The sequence below is a fragment of the Glycine max genome, chromosome 13, assembly GCF_000004515.6.
Source record: "Glycine max cultivar Williams 82 chromosome 13, Glycine_max_v4.0, whole genome shotgun sequence".
NCBI lineage: Eukaryota > Viridiplantae > Streptophyta > Magnoliopsida > Fabales > Fabaceae > Glycine > Glycine max.
Window position 1 is genome coordinate 15059554 of NC_038249.2, and position 25082 is coordinate 15084635.

The 25082-nt window shown below is 34.8% G+C and overlaps 3 protein-coding genes across 6 annotated transcripts; 2 read left to right on the forward strand and 1 right to left on the reverse strand.

The window, feature by feature from the left end:
• Positions 1–183: 183 nt before the first annotated feature.
• On the reverse strand, positions 184–6402 carry LOC100784791 (RNA-binding KH domain-containing protein RCF3). 3 transcript variants are annotated; one of them, XM_014765289.3, is made up of 8 exons: positions 6289–6402; positions 5212–5852; positions 4524–4955; positions 4093–4350; positions 3730–3996; positions 3547–3611; positions 2330–2396; positions 184–1727 (listed from the first exon to the last, which is right to left on the reverse strand). In XM_014765289.3, exons 2-7 carry the CDS (start codon positions 5785–5787, stop codon positions 2348–2350), a joined length of 1647 nt encoding a protein of 548 aa, XP_014620775.1. In that variant the 5' UTR covers positions 5788–5852; positions 6289–6402; the 3' UTR covers positions 184–1727; positions 2330–2347. The 3 variants fall into 3 exon arrangements, with proteins under 3 accessions (XP_014620775.1, XP_006593679.1, XP_006593681.1); XM_006593616.4 differs by having other exon boundaries at positions 184–2160; XM_006593618.4 differs by having other exon boundaries at positions 184–2160; positions 6021–6370.
• Positions 6403–16511: 10109 nt separating this feature from the next.
• On the forward strand, positions 16512–18701 carry LOC121173270 (uncharacterized). Its single transcript, XM_041007922.1, has 2 exons — positions 16512–18043; positions 18128–18701. Exons 1-2 carry the CDS (start codon positions 16512–16514, stop codon positions 18699–18701), a joined length of 2106 nt encoding a protein of 701 aa, XP_040863856.1.
• A 1841-nt stretch (positions 18702–20542) lies between these two features.
• On the forward strand, positions 20543–23112 carry LOC100779775 (pentatricopeptide repeat-containing protein At5g39680). Of its 2 annotated transcripts, XM_006593615.4 has the most exons (2): positions 20543–21048; positions 21151–23112. In XM_006593615.4, the coding sequence occupies exons 1-2, from the start codon at positions 20733–20735 to the stop codon at positions 22842–22844; spliced, it is 2010 nt and encodes a 669-aa protein (XP_006593678.1). In that variant the 5' UTR covers positions 20543–20732; the 3' UTR covers positions 22845–23112. The 2 variants fall into 2 exon arrangements, with proteins under 2 accessions (XP_006593678.1, XP_003543853.1); XM_003543805.5 differs by having other exon boundaries at positions 20543–23111.
• The last annotated feature ends 1970 nt before the right edge of the window (positions 23113–25082 follow it).

Consider the following 25082-nt stretch of genomic DNA (forward strand, 5'->3'; position numbering starts at 1 on the left):
AAATGAAGAGAAATAAATAAATAAATAAATAAAAACACCGTTAATTTGAATTTAAATGCCTCAAACGTAACTTTGAATCAACTCGTGACACCAACTTAAAAGATCCAAACCCGCAATCTGTATACTAGTTGAGTGGATACCAGTTGTTTGATTAGAACGAATAGGAATGAGTTCTGTTTTACGTTTGATGAATTTTAAAAATAGAATAGAACATCAAATTAGTAAGTACTACATCTTAATTCCACTACATTCTGCTCCATACGAATACCAAATACTACCCTAATCACGAATACACTTCACCAAATAAAAAGTTAATTCCAAATGGGGCCCCACAAGCCCTTTAGATGAACAGTCACAACCTTTGTGTCATATTCAAAATATAGCAAAATATCTAGTCAAACTAAATCCCTCATGCAGTCTGCAAAATTTACTTGGTACGCTTTTGCTCATCAATGTAACATACCAAGTTTCCAGTAAGAAATAATAAATCAATATTAAGAACAAAATCATAAAAGCAAATTTAGTCATGATGTTTTTGCACCAATCATAAGGGAATCATCACCAGTTCCCAACAAAAAAATATTATACCTAATACGGCTTACCAAATGAGTTGGCATAGAACAAATCAAGGTGCATTTCAGTTATAATTACAAATCAGTGTAAACAATATAACCGTTACCACATTAGCCACAGAATTCCAATTCATCCAAAATATCTCTCCAGGCATCATCAAAGTACTGAAAGCACAATGTTATCTAATCCAACTACCTGGAAATGTGAAAGACACCAAACCTCCAAAAGAAATTCAGATCAATGCATCCCTGGGCCATGGTTTTCAGACAAGTACTTGAGAATAGTATTATAAGAGTAACACTAGGCACAACTTTGCACTGGCCATTGGATCACTGACAGCATATCAAAAGACTCTGACTGTGCAGGTGACCTAATGGCCTGACAAGAAATATCTTCGTTTTTTATGCCAACTTTTGTCAGTAGCAGTAGCCCAATAAAATTTGAACCAAGCAATCAGAGTTCAAAATAAATAAAAATAAAAATGATTCAATTTCAATGCAGTTAAATGCTAATTAAACTCAAACAAAAACCATGCACTGCATTGACAATTGAAATATCCAAGCATGTTTCATATTGGCAACAGAGGAAAGAAACGTGCAACAAGAGAAGGCCCGTTTGAATACTATTTTTGAAAAGTTCTTTATTTTCAAAAATTAGACACAATCTGTTTGGTGTCTATTTTTTTATATCTAATTTTGAAGACTTCTTTCTCATAATCTGTTTTTAGAGCAGAAAATTAAAATACATTTTAGCTGTTTTTGTTTTCTTTAACTTGTTTTAATAAATTTTCTATTTTCACTTCAGACTACCACAGCCACTGCCACCATCACCACCACTGCTGCTGGAGTGCCTTCAAGCTTTCACAACTTATCCTCAAAACAAAATTCATCAAACAGATCCAGATATTTCTGAATCACCAAAGACCATACATGTCATGCAATTATCTTTCCTAAAACAACTTATTTCTTGACTATGAGCTTCAGTAGTTCAGTTAACATTAAGAACATACTAAGAACAGCTTTCATACCTTTAAACTAGAAAGGTGTAGTCGGACAAGGTACTTAACAATATCCATAAGTATGAAATATCAGAATCAAATAATGTGACACGCCTTTACCTGCTCACGATGATATATTATAGGCAAATAGTGGCACCTGCAATACACAACACCAAAACTCCACCAACTTTGATGTATATAAGGTCAACTTAGAAGGAAAAACATGAAATTCAAATACCCAGAAAAGATCATACTACATGTGACAGTGAACTATGAGAAAATAAAACCAAAAACCAATAGTATATAACTGCTGGATGATCAAAGCTACAAGGTGTTTTCAGTTTTAAAGACAAATGAACCACAATAATAAAAAACAGAAGCAAAGGCAAGCCAGCTTTATAGGTTCTTGGGAGCACAAGTTATCAAGCTTGGGAATTAAGGTAAAATGGACATGGCCAATTTCAATAGTCTCCACATAAGTTTGGTCCTCTAAGTAGAAGCATCAGGGTGGGCCATAAGTTTGTCAAACCCTGGTTCATCAGGTCTTCAGGTTTAGGCAGTAGGCAGGCTGCGGGCTTCATAGATCTCAGCTGTTTGGGTGGTAAGGGAAAGGGAACAAAGGGAAAACAAGAGCATCAGAATTCTAAACGGGCATCGGTCAGGTTAAGATATCAATCTCTTACATACTAATGACACTGTTCTAAATTATAGGAAGTTGCCAGCTAAAAGATAAATGCATTTATGAAGATTGCATTCTACCTGCATAGACCATTATGTCTAGTAAGCATGGTTTCTCCTCCTAGAAACACCACTCTGACTCGACAACCTGGAAACAGGTAGTAAATATCAGAATTGATGAATTCAGGAATACTCATGACAAATTGCCAGTAAGAGTGGCCTCTTCAGAAACAGGAATGGATAAAGAAACTAGGAATGCATGGTAACTTGCTTTTGGAAAATGGCATTTTAGAAAAAACTTCAAAGGACATTTTCCTAGAGTATATTTAAGTAATAATATTATTTTAAAATACTGATACATCCTCTCATAATATTAGCCCTTTATAGATTGCAAATTGTAGAGCTATCAATTTGGCCCTAAGCCCATTGGGCTAACCCATCTGGCCCACTATAGTAGTCCCCCTTCCCCTAATCAGGGGGTTTTTACACAGCCCACTTAGTAAGGAAGTTGGGACAGGACTTAAAGGGGGTCAGCCCACAGCCCATGCAAAAATGAAAGGTTGGTATGCCAATAGTAACACCACTTTGGCTCTCATTGCTTAACACTCTAACTCCGTTTTCAGACGACAAAAATATGTATTTCCTGCTCGTATAATACCAGCCATCAGATTAATTTCTTATCAAGAGAAAAAAAAAATGCCTTACAATTCGTGGTCCATGCATCTTTGAAGTTTGATCCATAGATTTTGAAGTTTACTTACCTTATTTGAATTACGTTCAATTCGAAATTACTAATTAAGATGAATAACTCCAACTAATTAATTTAAGTATTTGATAGTTTTAATTCAACATTTTTTATAATTTATCTAAGATCTTTAGTATTTTATATGAAAGACAAATTTATTTTAAATATAATATGGTGAGATTAACTTTTTTAATTAATATAATTTTTGTATACAATGCTAAGTACCACACAATAGAATACAACTGGTGGAAGCAATCACCAGAAAATAAAACAAGGAAAAAAAATTAATTTCTAATTTTCAAATCTACATTATTGTACTTATAAGAGGCTTCCATAACACAAGTTTCTAACAGGATTGACAGTAGAATCCACCCCTTCAGTCCTTAAAATAGATCACAGCAGAAATCAAAGATTCAACCACAGATCAGCTATCTTATGTTAGGTTCATCTTCAAAGCTGATAAGTTATATTCATCTAAGATGAAAATAACAGGGAAAAATAAAAGAAAGAAAAAACTCAAGCAAGAAGTTAGACATCAGGGAAGATTGATTACCCAGCAGTACTAGACCGTCCCAAAGAATAACTTCCATAAGCCCCATAAGCACTGTTGCTTCCAAGCTACAGATGTATGAAACAATATATCAAGCATAGAACAGGAAGTAACAGTTTGACAACATGAAAAACTCAGGCACATGTAAATATTATCCTAAACTCATGTTCGACTAGATAGAAGTACCTGAGAACCACCATAGCTTCCATAGACGTCACCAGCTGCTAAATCACTTGAGCCTCCATACCCACTTGAATATGAATGTCCACGTCCATGTCTTTTACCATCTCTACCATCATAGTTTAGGCCATCTGATCCATCTGCTGAAACAGGGAGATATGGCAGAACTGGAAGGAATGCAGAGAGAGCACCCTCCCTATCAAAAAGATTTGCTCTCAACCGTGTAAGTACATGCACTAGAGCATCCTTGGCGACATCAAGGTCTCCTGAAATCTAATGAGGGGGTTGGGGAGCAAATGTTGTAGGACAGAATGTTAGGACTTTTATCAAAGACAACATCACTAGAACAAAGTATGAAAGTACCCTTACCTGCACCATTTCATCATCTTCATTTGCAATCTTAGGAAGATTTTCCTTTGAAATGATGCGAATGTTAGCTTTTGTAAGCCTCCTCATGTCAGTTATGATAGACCCCCCTTTACCAATAAGGCAACCAATACGTGTGGTTGGTACCAGCAGACGGGTAGTGAAAGAGATGATTCCTGAATCTCTTTCAACCTTCTCACTGCATCGAGGTTGCAAACGCACAGCTGCTTCTATTGTTGGAGAGAAAGTCTCTTCAAAGAACTGAATTAGCACAATTTATAAATATCACAAAATGCACAGCACAAAAATACATTTAAAGGACAGCTGGAAAAATAGTCTTACAAGCATAATTTAGCAAAATATTACAAATATAGCACAAATCATACCATAAAATTCAATTAAGAAAACAAAGAATAGGTTATAAAAAATTTCACCTCTTTGGTCGAAATGGCTATTAAGCATTCATCCCCTTCTATTGTTGAACTATCAACTTTGATTGTTGCCCCAGAATCTTGCCTAATTTGATTTATTATCATACCACCTTTTCCTATCACACCTCCAATGTTTCCTGTTGGACAAACCAATCGAACTGAAAATTCCTTTGAAGATGCCTCGTCCCTTGGAGCTGAGTACATGGACCGCGGTGGCCAGTCACCAGTGTCACCTTTATATCCCCCATAAGAACCAACAAGAGGAGCTATCCCCACAATTGGAGCTCCAGCACCTGGACCAATGAGCGAACCACCGGCAGGATATACACCAGAAACAGCAGAAGTAAGAAGATGCTGAGATCGTGAAGGATTGTCATGAAGTCGAGATGCAATTTGATAAAGAGCCTTTTTCACAACTGCAGCATCCCCAGTAATCTAGAGTTTCAAAACCATTAGAAAACATATTATTTTTAAGCAAATAATAATAACAATTTCCAACCCAATTCAACAGTACCAAAAGAAAATTCATGTACAAAATTCAAGCACAACTACTGCATTTACACTATTTGGAAAAAACAAATCAAGCCGTAAAGCAATTTATTCACCCTGATAAACAATTACATTCATAAGCCGGAAAAAAAAATTGAAAAGGCTCATTGAATGTTATGCTAAAAATTCTCATCCAATTTACCTGCACAAGTTCATCAGAGCTCAAAGCGCACATAGGTAAATGATCATCCTTCAGTATCCGAATCTGGGCCCCCGTTTCACCACGTATGTTCTGAACTATTGACCCGCCTTTTCCAATAACACAACCTATCTGATCAGATGGCACTAGAAGCTTAGCAGTCACTTGTTGGCCTCCATCGTCATCCTGATCACCGTGAAAGTCCTCAGCAACCACTCTGTCATGCACCTTAAACAGAGCATCCTGAGCCGGAGACACATAATTGCCTCCACCCTCAACAGCATTAGTCTCATCACTGGGACCATAAATAGTAACAACGCGCTCTTCGCACCCCGGCACAGTCTCACCAATCCTAATCTTAGCCTTAGTCTCCACCCTCAGTTGCTTAACAATCTCACCTCCCCTACCAATAACACTGCCAATCTTTCGACCCGGGCACACATAACGATACACGGTATCCTCCGAATCAATCACAAACTGCTCTCTATCATCACCATGATTCCTCCTTTTATTTGGCCCATTATCATGGTCAGATTGAGAGTGGGGACGCTTACCATAACCACTCCTTTGGCCACCCATCACAGCAAATTATCGATACCAACTTCTATAATCAAACTAACAGCCTTCACAAGAAGCTAGATATTCTGAAAAGATCACAAACCCAGAATTTTAAATAACAATCTAAACAGTGATAATATTCAAGAGATTAAAAAAATGTCATAAACTTAATTCCATGTTCAAAGAATCTATTTTGGGGGTTGAATATTGAAAGAGACTAACAACTTTTGCAGGATATGCTGACATATACTCACATATGAAACAGAAAATTCAGATCCATCGCATGAATATGAACTACATATGGAAATTAGGCAAAAACGTCGACGTTTAGGGTTCGAACTTTCAGCAGGAAGTGCAGGAACCACCCATTATTATTTTCAGTAAATTCGCAAATCAAAGGGTAATCGAATTGGGAATTCAAAAAAAAAAGTTTAATGGAATGAGATTAAATTTGTTAAAAAGAATTAGAAAAGAAAAAGAAAGAAGATGATGAGATCTGGGTAGATGCGATGCGATGCTTACATGGTGGGTTTGGAATTTGGAAGGAACGCTGCAGGAAAGTCGTCGTTTGTTTGTTTGTTTGAATCTGTCCAGAATAGCAGTTACCTTAGGGTTGGGTTTTATGTCATATTATTTATTTATATATTCCTTTTTAAGGTCAAATATCTCGACTCAAGATTATTTTAGGTAAAATTATAAATTTGGTTTTTCTAATTATTTTTAATTTTGATTTTGATTTTCATTTAAAATTATTCATATATTTAGTTCTCCTTTTAAATCTAATCACGCAATGCACGATTCTTAACCCATTAACATTTTTATCGCAACCCTTAAATGGTAATATCGAAAATCCTTTTGTATATTCTCCCTGAAAATCCCAAATTGGAAGCGTGAACCCTAAGTCAATCTCGTGTGCGTGAGGTGTCATTGTTGATTGTTGACGTTGGTGTTCGTGTGCGTGAGATGTCGCTATTGATTGTCGTAAGGAGATGGAAGTGTCTTTTGTTTTCAAGTTAGGTTATTTTATTGAAGTTTTCTTTATATTATAATGGCGGATGGTTGTGATCCCTTTGTGAGGTTTGTTTGTTGATGTGGTCCACATCGTGTTTTCAGTGTGGATTTTTATTCAGGTTTTGTGATCCATGGGGTGTTTGGTGCTTTTTTTTTGTTGTGGTGCTCTATTATGTCTTCGTTGGTGGGGTGGTCCCGATTTTGTCTTCCACGGGGTGTGTGCTACTTTTTTTTATCAAAAACTCTTCATTGGTTATCGTTTCACCTGGAAACATGAATGGTGCTTTTTTTTGTTGGGGGGGGGGGGTCAGCATTTTGGCTTTTGTTTTTGTTTTCTTGTGAAAACCTTTGGTGGGTGTCATTTTTATTCATTTTTTGGGCTTCATTGTCATTCATGTTTTTTATTATTAATTTTTTGCAGGCCATTTGTTTATGTTATTATTATTAATTTTTTGTAGGCCAACTGAAGAACAAACAGTGAGGTTAAAGATTCACCATGGTAGGATGTTCATTTATCAGTCATTTATTGTGTATATCAATGGTCAGATCGTTGAAGAATAATGGGGTTGGGATGTGGATACTATGTCCTACATTGACTTCACGAAGTTAATTAACTGTCCCAGGTACAAATCATTCAAGTGCTTATGGTATAGGTAACCCTAAAAAGCACTCAACAGAGGGTTGAAGCCACTTAATTGTGACTGATATTTTGCAATTGGATGAAGATATTCAGTTTATGTTTAAGTAACTGTTTAAAGAGGCTATGTAATGCACTCTTGTGTAATTATGTTTTGTTGTTTAGTTCAAGTTACTGCTTTGTTTAGTTCAGGTTTCTTTCTCTATTTTGTTCTTAAAATTCAAGTTAAATCTATGTTTTCTAGTTATGTTCAAACCACTGCAGAAACAATAAAATGACATTAACATATTAAAGTTGGATCCAATTTCAATACCACTACACAAACCACTAACGAGACACAATTTATCCAATTTCAGTGAAAACAAATTTCAAAGTTGAATACCAAATCAATACCAAAGTTGAAAACCAAAAAAATCTTCTTTCATTAACATAATTCAGCAATTACACTGGCCAGAGTATAAAAAACCAACTTATCACCATTACTTTCAAACTAAACCTTTACGTAAACAAAACACTAACAACCAAATTCTTCCTAAACCATTACATAATCAAAACACTAACAACCAAATTACCACCAATAAATCACATTCCCCTGCAACATAATAAAAACCCCAACAAGTAAATACATACTCAAGAAAAAACCAATCCAATTCCTAAAAATTTGGCATTCATCTTCATGTCACTGATCTTGGTTTGCAAATCCTTTTCCCTCAAGTTCAATTCATTAACCTTCTTCATCAATGCTACAATGATCCTCTTCTAACGACTATTTGCAATTGGATCGTGTCACTCAAAATAATTACACCATTTCCTACCTGTAACCTACATGCCCAAAATAAACAAAAGTAATCAACAAATAAACCATAACATAACCCATGCATAGAGATATCGATAAAAATGTCTTCCTAGATTATCCCCAGAACACGATGTCACCAGTGGAGCCTCTTGTTATACGACCGTATGATCATCACGTTCTCGTTCTCAACAAATATCCCGCATAGAGATATCGATAACATAGATAGAATTAATGGTATTTCATAACTAATCAATTGAGGATATGCTTGTAGATCACCCAAAATGAAATATTTATTATTTGACCTATATCGTTGTAACGACCCGCCTCGTCGCTACGATATCACCACTCTAAACTGCGAGAAATTTCAATTTTTTTTAAATGAAAACTTCGTTAATTTGCTTATGAAAAATGAAAGTAATTTTTTTTTTGATATACATTCACCAAACAACGCACCATTACTTAAGTGAATACATACATATATATAGGTATAATAACCTAGTACACATCATTCACATAATGGAAAATAAATTTGTTCATACATATAATTAAATTTGTGATTTACATCTTCAAATCAACAAAAAGAATTACGGAACCAACTATGGAGGAGTTAATTAACAAAACACAACTCTCTCCCAAAATAATCCAACGTCATCACGTCGGCTCGACGGTTCCACAAAAGAATCTCACTTCTCGTCCACTACTGATGTCATTCTGCTCCCACGAACAAAGTTTCATGATCATCACAGGTACCAACCACACGGTACAAAATTTGCGAGGGATGAGTTTATTATAAAATAAATTAATACAAAAATCAAATAACCACAATTAGTAAGAAAACATTAACAAGTATCATCAGCTTGCACCAACATTCATTAGTCCAATACACACTCAATAAATAGTCATCATTCATCCATAATTCCAATCATTCGTGCTCAATATGATGCATGCACCAGACCTCAACTCTTATATGTAATGTGGTACCATTCCCAAGCAAATAGCATAAGCGTGTCCACACGACACACTCACTTAGGAAAACTAGGCAGTAAGTGTCGAGGTCACCCTGTCGTGCACAGACAACTCCCCCCCCCCCCACGGTGATCAGCCAGAGTCTCAAGGGAGTTCCAAACCGAGTGACATGCCCATTAGTACAAGTATTCCTCCTCACGAGAAACTACAAATACTTATTAACAAATTTTATACTATTTTCATGTCATATGAAGTATGAAACATAGGCACCATCAAATGCACTGACCGTGGATAATTAAAGATTTTAAGTCATCCCCCTCCAGAGATGCTTAAAACTTTTTAACCACTTTATTTCCCCACCAAGGACATCCAACAAGGTCACTGCACCCTCCATGAACATACACAATATACAACGTATGAAACATGGGCACCATCAGTGCACTAACCGTGGATAATTAAAGATTCTAAGTCATCCCCCTCCGGAGATGCTTAAAACACTTTAACCACTCTTTTTCTCCCACCAGGGATATCCAACAAGGTCACTGCACCCTCCATGTACATACACATCACACAACGCATGAAACATAAGCATCATCAATGCACTGACCATGGATAATTAAAGATTTTAATTCATCCCCCTCCAGAGATACTTAATACTCTTTAACCACTCTATTTCCCCCACTAGGGACATCCAACAAGGTCAATGCACCCCTCATGTACATACACAACATACATCATCACAATGTATTTTCAACATCATCAACATTTCATCTCAATATGCTCAACATCAACATCATCTCATCTTAATCACATTATTAACAACAACAACAACATCTCATATTAACATAATCATCAATAACAACATCAACTCATATTAACATAATCATTAATAACAACATCATTTCATATCAATATCATCATAAACATCAACCTCACCTCATATCAATTAATGTCATCAATAGAAACATCAACAGTAAGTCACATTCCGCATATACATACATTTGTAGTTCATGCCTGAGATTCACACTTCTCAGGTCTTCAGACCACACAAGTCTAATAGTAATGTTATTAATCAATAATAGATATATCGCATCCCATTACTCAAAAACATTATTTTCTTTGAAAACCAGCATGCAACAGGGGCAGGCATACATCCCCATAGTTAGGTTCCTTAACCCTAACTATGGCATTAAAAGCTGTAAACTATAATAGACTCCCCTCACCTATTGTGAGCTCTCCTTCAATTCCTGTTTGTGTTGCTCAAAGGTCTCTCTCGTTCACGCTCGTCAATCCAAACGCAAGGTTCTACATGCCAAATTAAAGGGAATTTAGTATAGGTTTCAAAAACAAGGTTAATAACCATATTCGGAGTCAAATACCCTTGTCAAAACATAAAAGGCTGAAGGGTGTTTCGGATTCTACTAAAAGGAGACATCATTTTAAAATTCTGATCACGCCAATGTGATCGGGATTCAGTGAAGGTCACGAAAATAACATCAATGTTATAAAAAGATAACTTTTATAATATCTCATTCTCTAGGGTTTTTCAAAGGAAGTGTAAAAACACCCTATTACGATACCCAACACACAAGAGACACTAAGAGGAACTCAAACTAACAAGGAGAAGGGCTTAGAAGTCAAGATTACCTCAAAGAAGCTATCAAATGGAGGATTGGGGGAATTTTCTCCATCGAATCCTTCAGGAGGATTCTGAGGATTCCGCTCTGATTAAAGTGTTCCTCTTGGTGTGGGGGTTTGGCGGCAAGCAACGGCGGCTCACGGCAGCCACTGGTGGTGGAGAAGGAGGTATTAAGGTTTGGGTGACATTTTGGAGAAGATGAGAGTGAAAAATCTTGTTTTTCACGCTGAGGAACGTATTTATAATCTGCAGATCTCGCTTAGCGAGCTCGTTTCACTAAGCTGGAGTCCACTTTTCGCTCTTAGTGCGACAATTCAGGCTTAGCGCAACTCCCTCTGCACTAGGGCTCGCTTAGCAGGCCAAAACTCGCTCAGTGCAATTCCCTCTTGGGTTGGAATTGCGCTTAGTGCGCCCCTGCTCGCTCAATGCAATTCCCTCTCGGGTTGGAATTGCGCTTAACGCACCTTTCTCACTTAGCGAGACACCAAAAGATTTTATTTTCAAAATCCCAACGGTCAAACTAGGGAAAATGTCTTAGGAAGCTCCAAACAAAATTTGAAGACGATCCAACGGTTAAAGAATTCGGGATCATAATTTTACTAGAATAGGTTTAGGTAAAATTTAAAATCTCATAATTTCACTTTAGCTCAACAAAACTCCGCATAACTCAACATCCACATCAAGAAATTCACACATGACTAATTCAAGTCATACCTCCACTCATTCAAGTCAACCATATAGTCAAATAACACAATAAATACAATTAAACATCAATTTATAAATAGTAATATTTCAGGGTGTTACAACTCTCCCACCCTTTTAGAAATTTCGTCCCCGAAATTTACCTTACTCAAATAAAGATGGATAGGCTGCTTGCATCTAACTCTCTAATTCCCAAGTGGCGTCTTCTCCTGATGCACCTCCCCAGATCACCTTGACCAATGGAATCTCCTTCCCTCTTAGGTGCTTTGTTCGTCTATCATCGATCCTCAAAGGCAATGTTTCATATATCAAGTTCTCCTTCACTTGTACGTCATCCAATTTGATCGCATGAAATGGATCATGGATATACGTACAAAGCTAAGACACATGAAAGACATTGTGAAGATTAGAAAGTGACGGGGGTAATGCAATTTGGTATGTCACAGGATCGACTCTTTTAAGAATTTGGAAAGGACCAATAAAGCGAGGTGTGAGTTTTCGGGATTTCAATGCTCGACCAACCCCAGTCCACGGAGTGACTCTCAAGAATACATGATCATCAATCTTGAATTCCAAGTCTTTCCTCCTCTCATCCCGATAACTTTTCTGCCTACTCTGAGTAGTCCTTATCCTTTCTTGGATCAACTTTACCTTCTTAGTGGTTTGTTGTACCACTTCAGGTCCTAAGGCGAGGTCTTCTCCGGGCTCTAGCCAACATAGAGGTGTCCTATACCTTCTACCATACAGAGCTTCATAGGGAGCCATGCCAATGGTAGAGTGAAAGCTATTGTTATAAGTGAACTCTATCAACGACAGAAAACTCTCCCAACTCCCTTTTTGCTCTAAGACACACGCCTTCAAAAGGTCCTCCAACGACTGAATGGTCCATTCAGTTTGGCCATCAGTCTGAGGATGGTAGGCTGAACTTAGTCTAAGCTTGGTTCCCAACGCTTTGTTTAGGCTCTCCCAAAATCTAGAGGTAAACCTAGGATCTCTATCAAACACTATGCTAGATGGCACACCATGTAGTCTGACAATCTCACTAATATACAAGGAGGTCAATTTCTCCAAGAAAAATCTGATATTAATGGGAATGAAGTGAGCAGACTTGGTCAGTCTATCAAAAATAACCTAGATACAATCTAAACCTCTAGGGGTTCTAAGTAGTCCTACAACAAAATCCATGAAAATATTGTCCCACTTCCACTGGGGTATCCCCAAGGGTTGTAACTTCCCTAAAGGTCTCTAATGTTCTATCTTAGCCTTATGATAGACTAAACATGCATACACAAACTCACTAGCCTCTCTCTTCATGTTGGGCCACCAAAACATCATCTTCAAATCCTGATACATCTTGGTAGCACCAGGATGGATGCTCAAGTTACTCCTATGTCCTTCCTATAGGATCATCTTCCTAAGTTCAGGCACATTGAGAACATAAATCCTATCTTGAAGTCTCAAGACTCCATCTGATCCAACATTGAAACTACCATCTCTTCCTAACTCTATAGCTTCTAACTGAGTCCTTAGAAAAGGATCAGTCTTTTGGCCCTCCTTAATATCTCCTGGTAACTCACTGGTGATCCTCAAAGTTCCTAATCTCACACTATTAGGAGTAACCTCACATACAAGGCTAAGGTCTCTAAATTGTTCTAGGAGATCCATCTCTCTAACCATCAAGGCAGATATATATAGGGGTTTCCTACTCAATGCGTCAGCCACCACATTAGCTTTGTCGGGATGGTAGCTAAGCTCAAAATCATAATCTTTAAGAAACTCTAACCATCTCCTTTGACGCATGTTCAACTCTTTCTGACTAAACAAGTACTTAAGGCTCTTATGATCACTAAACACCTCAAACTTGGAGTCAAACAGGTAATGTCTCCACATCTTAAGGGCAAAAACTATAGCAGCCAACTCCAGATCATGGGTGGGTTAATTCCTCTCATGAGTCTTGAGTTGTCTAGAAGCATAGGCCACTACTTGGCCAATTTGCATCAACACTCCTCCTAAACCCATCTTTAATGCATCACAATACACCTCAAAGGATTCTCTCGAGTTAGGCAAAACTAGTACTGGAGCAGTTGCCAATTTTTCCTTAAGGGTCTGGAAACTATGCTCACATTTGGCATCCCACACAAAAGCTTGACCTTTGCAAGTTAGTTTAGTCAAAGGTAAAACTAACTTGGAGAAACCTTCTATGAATCTCCTGCTAAGCCCAGAAAACTCCTAATCTCAAAAACATATTTAGGACTCTCCCACTCAAGAACAACTTCTATCTTAGAAGGATCTACAGCTATACCCCCTTGAGATATCACATGCCCTAGGAAACTAACTTTCTCTCACCAAAACTCACACTTTGACAACTTAGCATAAAGTTGTCGGTCCCTAAGGGTATGCAACACAATCCTCAAGTGTTCTTCATGTTCCTCTCTAGTCTTGGAGTATACCAAAATATCATCTATGAATACTATCATAAAACTATTAAGGTAAGGGTGAAAGACTCTATTCATGTAGTCCAAAACATCATCTATGAATACTACCACAAAAAATTATCAAAAGACTAAAAAGACCACTTTCAAAACTATAGGAACTAAAAAGATCACTTTCAAAATTATAGGAACTAAAAAGGAATTAAAATATAAATTATATGGACTAAAAAAACTATTTTCAAACTATAAAGACTAAAAATATAAGAATCATGAAATTATAAGGACCAAAAGAGTAATTTAACATTTTTTAAATTAATTATTTTTTATAATTATCATTAAGTAAATTGATAATTTCATACATTATCAAATAATATTAAATATTTCAATTTAAATCTTTTTAAAATTTAAGTTTTTTAAATTATTTTTTTAAGTTATAAAACAAATAAAAATCTTTAACATTAGTAAAATAATATAGAAAATGTATTAAATAAAATGATATATATATATATATAATATTAAATAAAATCATATAAAAATATATACAAAATATTAAATAAAACTAAAAAAAAGTAAAAAAAAATTATTTATTAAATAATTAAATAAAAAATTATTTACAATTTAAAAAAAATATAATTAAAAAATAGAAAAAATGACTTTAAAGTAAAAAAAAACTTTTAGAATTTTGAAGTCATAAAAAAATCTTAGGACTTAAAAGTCATAAATTAAAAAAAAAATCAGTTAAAAAAATAAAAATAAAAAAACAAAAATTGTGAGATGTTAGGAATTTCAATTTAAAAGTCTAAAATAATTTACTCTAAAATAAATAATAATTCAAAATTAGCATCCAATTAGTAATTTCGAGAAAGAAAAAAAAATTCACTTAATGGCCATGGAATGGACAAAACAAGTCTTCATGCACAGTGATTCACTACAAAGAAGAAACAAGTCTTCCTCGATAGCGGCATCACCTATGAAGCACGGACGCGGCTCATCACCGGCGTGTCCCGTGTCGGACTCGCACCGGACACCCATGCGCGTACGACTCCGGTGCGACGCGGTGTCCGTCGCCGGCGCCGTCACCGGACGCGGTTGAATAGGAGGACACCTCTAGTTGGACGCGGCCCACCACGTAGACACGCGCGTCACGGCCCATTAAGAGCCTTAGGTTTTTTTATTATTTATTTTAAAATGCTTACAAAAAAAATACCTGTTGTTCTGTGTCTTCTCCTTCTTCTTCCCGCAAGCGCCGCCATTGCCGCATTGGTTTCCTTCCCCGCGCAGGTAAGCTTTGCTTCTTATTTATCCTCTGGTTTTCCTTCCCCGCAAGCTTTTCTTTTCTTTTCTTGCTGCATGGTTTTCCTTTCCTTCCCCGCAAGCTTTTCTTTTCTTTTCTTGCTGCCTGGTTTTCCTTCCCCGGAAACTCTTCTTTTCTTTTCTTGCTGCCATGCCTCTTATGCCTCTGGTTTTCCACTTTACTCTTTAAAAATTTACACACTCTTTCTCTTTGGCTATTACCCGCTGGATATTACACGTTTCTCCATTTTTTTAATTTTATAGTAAAAAGCAACTTTTCATCACGTGCTGTTTTCTCTCTCTCACTCACACACATAGCAGGCAAAGGCTATTTTCTCTCTCACACACACATAGCACGTAAAAGCAACTTTTCCCTTTTAAATGCATTTACTTTTATTTTATTATAAAAAGCAACTTTTCATTGAAAAAACACGTAGGCCTGATGCTTTTTGGTAGTCTCTTTTCTCTTTTCATTATAAAAAGCAACTTTTATTTTATTAAGTTCCTGTGCTTTAATGCTGTGAGACAAGTTGTATTGAAGCAATTTGCACATGTGTTTTGGATATTTTTATTTAAAAAATAAGTTAATAGTAAAATTGAAAATGAATTTTTTTGTTAAATCCAAAAGTTATGTAAAGATGCTCAACTTAGAATTTCTTTCTAAAGTTAAATTTTAAAATTAATTTTTCAATGTGAAAGTAAATAGTCAAATATTTACTTAAATTCGTGTTAGTTTATATTTCAACCTGATTTTTTATAATCAAACACAGATCATTAAAGTTGTCATAGATATATGTTATTGTATAAAGATCTAATACTGAATCATGATTTTATAAAAAGTTAAAATAATTGATAGTAATTTATGTTTTTTATTGTAAAGGCTGTTTTCTCTCTCTCTCTCACACACACATACCACTTTACAAAGGCTTATTCATTAGAATATGACATGCCAACGTCTAGGAGCTTCTAAATGCATTTACTTTTTTTGCTGTGAAATAGTCAACTTCACTATTTAATTATTTATTCATCTTATTTCAAATTTCAAACAAACCATACATGAACTATGCAGCACGAGGAACTTCTAAATCTTTATTATTCTTTTTAGTTAAGCTGGAGATAAATTTGTTATGTATTTGTCATGTACATGTTTTTGGAATGTATTTATTTTCACATTCCCGGTCAACATTGATTACAAATTGCTTTTTGTTGTTTGTTTTTTATTTAGAAATTATTTACATTAATTTTTTATTTTTTTAAATTGTTGTAGAGATGAGTGTTTCTAGTCCTAGTCAAGCTAAAGAACAAGATGATGATACCAAACCTTTATGGACCTATGTTACAAAGATAAAAAGTGTAGCTGGTGGTGGAAATTATGAGATAAAATGCAATATTTGTGATTTTACCTTTAATGGGTCTTACACTAGAGTGAGGGCACACTTGTTGAAGATGACAGGAAAAGGAGTTAGAGTTTGTCAAAAGGTAACAGTTGCCAAACTTATAGATTTGAAGAAGATAGACAATGAGGCTACATTGAGGGTGGAGAGGTCAAAAACAAAATCTGTGTCATTGCCTCCGGTTTCTACTCAACACCAAATGGATACAAACACTCTTGGTATTGATCCAAAAAAGAGAAAGACATCATCTGTAGAAAATGCCTTTAATTTGCAAGCTAGAGAGACACTTGATCATGAAATTGCGAGGATGTTTTACTCTTCGGGATTGCCTTTTCATTTAGCAAGAAATCCTCATTATAGGAAGGCATTTGCCTATGCTGCCAACAATCAGATCAGTGGTTACCAACCTCCAGGTTATAATAAATTAAGGACAACATTACTTCAAAACGAGAGAAGACATGTGGAGAATTTGTTACAACCAATTAAAAATGCATGGAGCCAGAAGGGTGTGAGCATTGTTAGTGATGGATGGAGTGACCCGCAAAGAAGATCTCTTATTAATTTCATGGTTGTCACAGAGAGTGGACCTATGTTTTTAAAGGCCATTGATTGTTCAAATGAGATCAAAGACAAGGATTTCATTGCCAAACATATGAGGGAGGTAATTATGGAGGTTGGACACTCAAATGTTGTGCAAATTGTGACGGATAATGCAGCCGTTTGTAAAGCAGCAGGTTTAATAATTGAGGCTGAGTTTCCTTCCATTTATTGGACTCCATGTGTTGTCCATACATTAAATCTTGCTTTGAAGAACATATGTGCAGCCAAGAATACAGAAAAAAATAATGTTGCTTATGAAGAATGTTCTTGGATCACCCAAATTGCGGATGATGCAATGTTTGTGAAAAACTTTGTCATGAGTCACTCTATGAGACTATCAATTTTCAATTCATTCAATTCATTGAAATTGTTATCCATTGCTCCAACAAGATTTGCCTCCACTATTGTAATGCTCAAGAGATTCAAGCAATTGAAGAAAGGACTCCAAGAGATGGTCATTAGTGACCAATGGTCTTCTTATAAGGAAGATGATGTTGCAAAGGCTAAATTTGTGAAAGATACTTTGTTAGATGATAAATGGTGGGATAAGGTTGATTATATTCTTTCTTTCACTAGCCCTATTTATGATGTTCTTAGAAGAACGGATACAGAAGCTTCATCTCTCCATCTAGTATATGAGATGTGGGATTCAATGATTGAAAAGGTGAAGAATGCCATATATCAATATGAGAGAAAGGAGGAGAGTGAAGGATCAACCTTTTATGAGGTAGTGCACTCCATATTAATTGACCGTTGGACTAAGAGTAGCACTCCTCTCCATTGTTTAGCTCATTCTTTAAATCCTAGGTAATTGACTCTATACTTTTTTACTTACATTTTTTTTAGAATTACATAAATTTTAATCATGTATATATTTATTTTTAATTGTAGATATTATAGTCATGAATGGTTAAGTGAAGATTCTAATCGAGTTCCTCCACATCAAGACATGGAACTCACTCGTGAAAGATTAAAATGCTTCAAGAGGTTCTTTCTTGATGTGGATGTAAGAAGGAAAGTGAATATTGAGTTTGCCAACTTCTCGGATGGAAGAGAAGGTTTTGATGATCTTGATTCTTTAAATGATAGAGGTCAAATGGATCCAAAAGCTTGGTGGCTAGTTCATGGCATTAATGCTCCAATACTTCAAAAGATTGCCCTTAAGCTACTTGCGCAACCTTGTTCATCTTCTTGTTGTGAAAGGAATTGGAGTACATATTCATTTATCCATTCTTTAAAGAGAAACAAGATGACACCACATAGAGCTGAAGATTTAGTATTTGTTCATAGCAACCTACGACTTCTCTCAAGGAATACTCCACAATATCATCAAGAGGAAACTAAAATGTGGGATGTAGCTGGAGATGATTTTGGGTCACTTGATGATTGTGGTATTCTTGAAATTGCTAGTTTGTCTTTAGATGAACCAGAGTTAGAGGGTGTCTTTTTCAATGATGATGGCTAGTTTGTAGAATTCTTGAAGACTTGAAGTTGCTAATTCATCATCTTGCTTTATAATTTTTAGTATTTTTTGTGACTCATTATCGTAGGAAAAGTTCTTTTGAGATGATGATGAATATATAAATCTTGATTTTCAATTTAGATCTTTTATGCATATCGCTCATATTTAATTTTATGTAATTTTATTTTATTGAATTATATATATATATATATATATATATATATATATATAGCCGTGTCCGTGTCCTACATTTTCAACATTTCAGGTGTCCACGTGTCCGTGTCCGTGTCGTGTCCGGTGTCGGTGTCGGTGTCGGTGTCGGTGTCGGTGCTTCATAGGGCATCACACCATTGGCGACCTTCAACGACGTTGTATTGGAAAGATCAAAAGGCCACATCTCCGGTTCGACGGATTCATTGACCGAAGCAACCAAAGGCACGATGGTGAATGAAACATCCTTGGACACTGCCATCGAGATCTAAATCCTTGGGCATTGTCGTTGAGATCTGAAATACCTAAATCAGATTTGAAGATCCATAATCCCTGGACATTGTCCTTGTGCGCCGGCAACTCCTTGAACAGCTACACCACTCTCTCTTCCTCCAAATCCCTCCCCCACACCGAACGCCATCATCTCCCTCCACTTGACCGTGAGTCGCAGCGTCAGATGGTGGAGGTGGTCTCATCGGCGACGACTTATCTGAGTTTGGGTTTCGAGGTCCAAAATATCTCAGATCTGAGTTTTGGGTTACAGTAAACATGATTTTATTGATTTGTGGCTGAATATTATTGCATACAGAATGTGGAAGCTGAATATGTGTTTCAATTTTTTATATGGCCTATGGATTCTGATATTTCAATTTGGTCGAAGGGAGATTTGGGCTTTATGAAAAAGGTGAGAATGAATTTACTAGGTTTTAAACGGCTTGAAATTGCTTAATATGGATGAGTTTAGGCTGTTTAGCCAAGTATTTTCTGGCTATTTTTAAGAATCGTCAGAAAAAAAAATTATCATAAAATGTAATTAAATTATAATAAATTTAATGTCACGTCATTAGTCATAAGTTAAGGGTTTGATTTGATAATAAGAACTAAAATCATTAACGGACCAAAACATTATTACGGACTCATATTAGTCCAAAAAAAAAATTCATAGATTAAAAGTAAAAACTCAAAATAATTCAAGAACCAAAAAACATAGTTAACCATAGTATAGTATTTGTTAGGGATTAATTTTATTAAAATATTCTTACTTTTTTTTTCTAAATTTTAATAAATTTATTATTAAGTCTTCAAAATAATTATATTTATTAGATGATAAAATTGAAATAGATGTATTGTGTGAAAACTATGAAACTCAACATATATTAGAACCAAAAAAGGTCAAAACATAGTAAAAATTGCATAAAAGTGTAATGAGCAATCCGAAAAGAATCTACAATAAATTTTTCAATATTTTGGTTAGTGTTGAGTTCCCTTTCTCACATGATTTTTATCATCATGATCTTTTTTTTTTTTTTCGAATATCAATTTTTATGTACTTGAATGAGATAAGTTTTATATTTTTTTTTTTTGCATGCACAAATTTCATGTCTTAATTAGTATAAAAAATGTCCAAAATCATGCATCAAAATCGAAAACTCTGAAGAACTATTTTAGTTTTCTTTAAAATTTAAAAGTATAAAGAAATAAATTATTTTTTTCTCTAAAAGATAGGAAATCAAACTGTAATAATAAAAAACTTAAACAATTAAAAGTGTACTTTAGTCATCTTTCTACTACTTTATATATAAAAAATATTGAATAAAAATGTATATTTAATTTCTTAAAAATATAAAATTGCATTCAATGGTGAAGTAGCAGCATTAACACAAGGATGTTGTATGAAAAAAAAAATTTATTCTAACTTCTGCATTTCGGTTTTTGGGTACCTATAAGGCTTTAAATATAACAGGGATGTAATATGTGCCTTACACAAGTTTCCTAACTACTTGACCTTGATTGATCCAAAACTAATACCAAAAAGTGAAACCAATGCTTGTTCTGAAACTGCCACGTGTCACCCCTGCATTTTCTATGTATCTGCCACATCCTTGTTCCCTCAAAGAAGTTGTTAACCTCTTGAAATTCTCTGCCACTGCAAAGAGCTTGAGATTTGGCAAAACCATCCATGCCCAGTTGGTTGTTCGCAACCAAACTTCAAAGGACAGTGACATCACTCAAATAAATTCACTGATCAATCTATATTCCAAATGTGGTCAATCGAAATGTGCCAGAAAGCTGTTTGACAGAATGCTTCAGAGAAACGTAGTTTCTTGGAGTGCCTTGATGATGGGGTATTTGCACAAGGGTGAGGTGTTGGAAGTACTTGGGCTGTTCAGGAACCTGGTTTCATTGGACAGTGCATACCCCAATGAGTATATATTTACTATTGTTCTTTCTTGTTGTGCAGACAGTGGGAGAGTCAAAGAGGGGAAGCAGTGTCATGGGTATTTGTTGAAGTCCGGGTTGTTGTTGCATCAATATGTGAAGAATGCTCTTATTCACATGTACTCAAGGTGCTTTCATGTGGATTCAGCAATGCAGATTTTGGATACTGTGCCCGGGGATGATGTATTTTCTTATAATTCCATCTTGAGTGCACTTGTGGAATCTGGGTGTCGAGGAGAAGCTGCACAAGTTTTGAAGAGGATGGTGGATGAATGTGTAATCTGGGATAGTGTTACATATGTCAGTGTTTTAGGCCTTTGTGCTCAGATTAGAGATTTGCAATTGGGTTTGCAGATCCATGCCCAGTTGTTGAAAACTGGTTTGGTATTTGATGTCTTTGTTAGTAGCACACTGATAGACACGTATGGGAAATGTGGTGAAGTTCTAAATGCAAGAAAACAATTCGATGGCTTGCGAGATCGGAATGTGGTTGCATGGACTGCCGTCTTGACTGCTTATTTGCAAAATGGACACTTTGAGGAAACTTTGAATCTATTTACGAAGATGGAGCTTGAGGATACACGTCCAAATGAGTTCACTTTTGCAGTTCTGCTAAATGCTTGTGCGAGTTTGGTGGCACTGGCATATGGTGATTTATTACATGGTCGTATAGTGATGTCAGGATTTAAGAATCATCTCATTGTTGGAAATGCTTTGATAAATATGTATTCCAAAAGTGGCAATATTGATTCTTCATACAATGTGTTCTCAAACATGATGAATAGAGATGTGATTACTTGGAATGCTATGATATGTGGCTATTCCCATCATGGACTTGGTAAACAAGCTTTACTAGTGTTCCAAGACATGATGTCTGCTGGAGAATGTCCAAACTATGTAACCTTCATTGGGGTACTTTCTGCTTGTGTTCATTTAGCTCTTGTACAAGAAGGATTCTACTATTTTGATCAGATAATGAAGAAATTTGACGTTGAGCCTGGACTGGAGCACTACACATGTATGGTTGCACTTTTGGGTAGGGCTGGTTTACTTGATGAGGCTGAAAACTTTATGAAGACAACAACACAGGTCAAATGGGATGTTGTTGCGTGGCGTACTTTGCTTAACGCGTGCCACATTCATCGAAATTACAATTTAGGGAAACAAATTACAGAAACTGTGATACAGATGGACCCTCATGATGTGGGAACATATACATTGCTATCAAACATGCATGCCAAGGCAAGGAAGTGGGATGGAGTGGTGAAGATTAGAAAACTGATGAAGGAAAGGAACATTAAGAAGGAACCTGGTGCGAGTTGGCTAGATATAAGAAACAATACGCATGTCTTTGTTTCAGAAGGAAGCAATCATCCAGAGTCTACTCAAATTTTTGAGAAAGTTCAACAGTTGTTGGCAATGATTAAGCCACTAGGGTATGCGCCTGATGTTGGTGTTGTGCTGCATGATGTGGAAGATGAACAAAAAGAAGGTTATCTTAGCCATCATAGTGAGAAGCTAGCCTTAGCATATGGCCTCATGAAAATACCTCCACCGGGGCCAATCCGCATAATTAAAAACCTTAGGATGTGTGATGATTGCCACATTGCTGTAAAATTGATTTCAAAGGCCACAAATAGGTTGATAATTGTAAGAGATGCTAACCGTTTTCATCATTTTAGAGAAGGATTGTGTACGTGCAATGACCACTGGTAGCAATGTGAGAAAATTTTCTCTCGTGTTTGATTGAAGTGAGCATGGTGTTTTGTGAAGCATATATAAAAGAACTCTACATCATATCTGCATGCACTAAGAGCTTAAGGACATCAACCGTAATCTTATAATGTCAATCAAACATGGATACTATATATCCACAACAGCAATAGGCAAGGTGCTATTTTGTGGGCATTTGAATATCTAGAAATAAACTCCATTTTCAAGTGTCACAAAACAGTTTTGATGGCTTATCCAAAAATCTTGCAGGTTTGAACGTTGGATTGGTTTTTCTTTTTTCTTTTTACCAAAATAGGTTTAAAAGGAAAACTAATTACTATAATGGTTGGTCAAGAAAATACTTATCAAAATGGGTGATTTTTATCATCTAAAAATGTAGGAGGCGTCACCTTGAGTGACACCTTGTGTTCTTTAGTTGTCCTGCAACAAGATGTGATATTCTAATACATCTCATCATCCCGTGAGGTATTTAGCGTCTCAACTTAGCATAAGCTCTTGTAAAATTAAACTCTTGAGTTTACAATAGTTTATTTTCACTTCAACCAATCATTTTTGTGTAAGAGAATAATCATATTAAATATTAAATAAAAAAATGGCACCTTTTTAGAATGAGATTTCTCACTTCATCTGTGTTATATTGGTGAGGCTACTTATAATAAGTATAAATGTATAATTAACTATGAAAAAAATAGGTACATACTATTAGTAATGAATAATAAAGTAATAGGAGTATGTATTTTTATTTCTTTTGGTAACAAAGAATAAAGTAACAAGAATATGTATTTTAGTATTATAATATACTACAAATCATAATAGATAAAAATTATTATATTTTTTTCTCTGATATCCCTTTGCATATGTTATTATAGTGTGATATTGAACGAAAGTTTTGGTTTTAAAAAAAGAAATAAAAAAATTTTTAAGAACAAAAAAGTTGTCCAAACCTCAATTTTTTATATAAATTTTATGTTCAATATCTTTCAATAAATCACAACTAATTTCCTCATAAATGATCAAGTAGCAGACAAATTAGAAAAAAATATAAAACAAAAAATAATTTCAAAGAATAAAGACCAAAAAATAGAAATTTCATATAAACTAATTAGGAAAAAGTTCTATTTTGAGAAGCCTAAAAAGTGGAATCAAACAATATTGCAAATTTAGAAAGATAGAAGAAGTTGAAAAAACTAAAATTCCTTCCAATTAATTATAAACGAGCATACGGTCATTTAGAACGTAAGCTTTAAACGAATATAGTTAATTTTTTGTTTTGTCTTAATTCATGCACTTCACCAAAAGAACGCGAGTTTGAATTTCTTAAATTATTAATTGCTAATGCTAAACTTTTGTTTTTTCTTTTTTTAAAGCCATTTATGTACAATTATTTTAAGTATGTCAATCACATGTTTTTTAGGCTTCAATTTATTTATACTATATAGTTGTGTTATAATAAAAGAGATTCATTTAGTTATAATATTATTTTATCTAAAATACCATTATTATTATTATTTTTATCTCTAGAAATCAAACCAAGGAGATCTCTAATAACTCACATTCTATTTATTAATTGAGTTAGACTCTTGTGGTAAAATATATTATTTTATTAAGTAAATATATTTTTAAAATAAAGAAAATTAAAATTATAATTGTAACCAATTATAGTCGTAACCGTGTTCAATTAGGGGTGTTCACGACTCAATTTGGTTCAATTTTTCATCAAAAAATTACCCTAATCAAACTTATAAAATATATGTGGTTTAGTTTTTTTTTTATTTTCATTTAAAATAAAGTTTGGACCAAACTAAACAAATATTTTGCGATTTATTTGGGTTTGGTTTTGCAGTTTTTACTAAAATACTATTTTATTAAAATTTATATACGTTCTTTTCATCTTTTAAATTAAATTACATAAAAATTACTAATAACAATCTATCAAACTTATTAATATACTAAACCTCCTATAGTAAAAATATGTGAATTTTTCATATTTTAAATCAAATATATTTTAAAAAAGTTGCCTAAAAAAATGATATATATTATATAAGTTCCATATATATAACGTTACAAAATAGTGAAAACTCAAGTGATATACACATAAAACATGTAATCCTAAAGTAATATAAGTATTAATATAAAGTGTTGCGATTTGTTTCGATTTGATTTGGTTTCAAAAACACAAACTGGAAATTGAACCAAATCGGTCGGTTTGAGAAAAAAAAA

Excerpts from the sequence above, each read along its gene's own strand:
- LOC100784791 (XM_014765289.3), bottom strand. The coding sequence starts at position 5,787 with ATGGGTGGCCAAAGGAGTGGTTATGGTAAGCGTCCCCACTCTCAATCT. Across the intron at positions 3,997-4,092 it reads AAGATGATGAAATGGTGCAG|ATTTCAGGAGACCTTGATGT; the intron begins GTAAGGGTACTT and ends CCCCCTCATTAG. Across the intron at positions 2,397-3,546 it reads GGACGGTCTAGTACTGCTGG|GTTGTCGAGTCAGAGTGGTG; the intron begins GTAATCAATCTT and ends ACCTGTTTCCAG.
- LOC121173270 (XM_041007922.1), top strand. The coding sequence starts at position 16,512 with ATGAGTGTTTCTAGTCCTAGTCAAGCTAAAGAACAAGATGATGATACC. Across the intron at positions 18,044-18,127 it reads GCTCATTCTTTAAATCCTAG|ATATTATAGTCATGAATGGT; the intron begins GTAATTGACTCT and ends TTTTAATTGTAG.
- LOC100779775 (XM_003543805.5), top strand. The coding sequence starts at position 20,733 with ATGCTTGTTCTGAAACTGCCACGTGTCACCCCTGCATTTTCTATGTAT.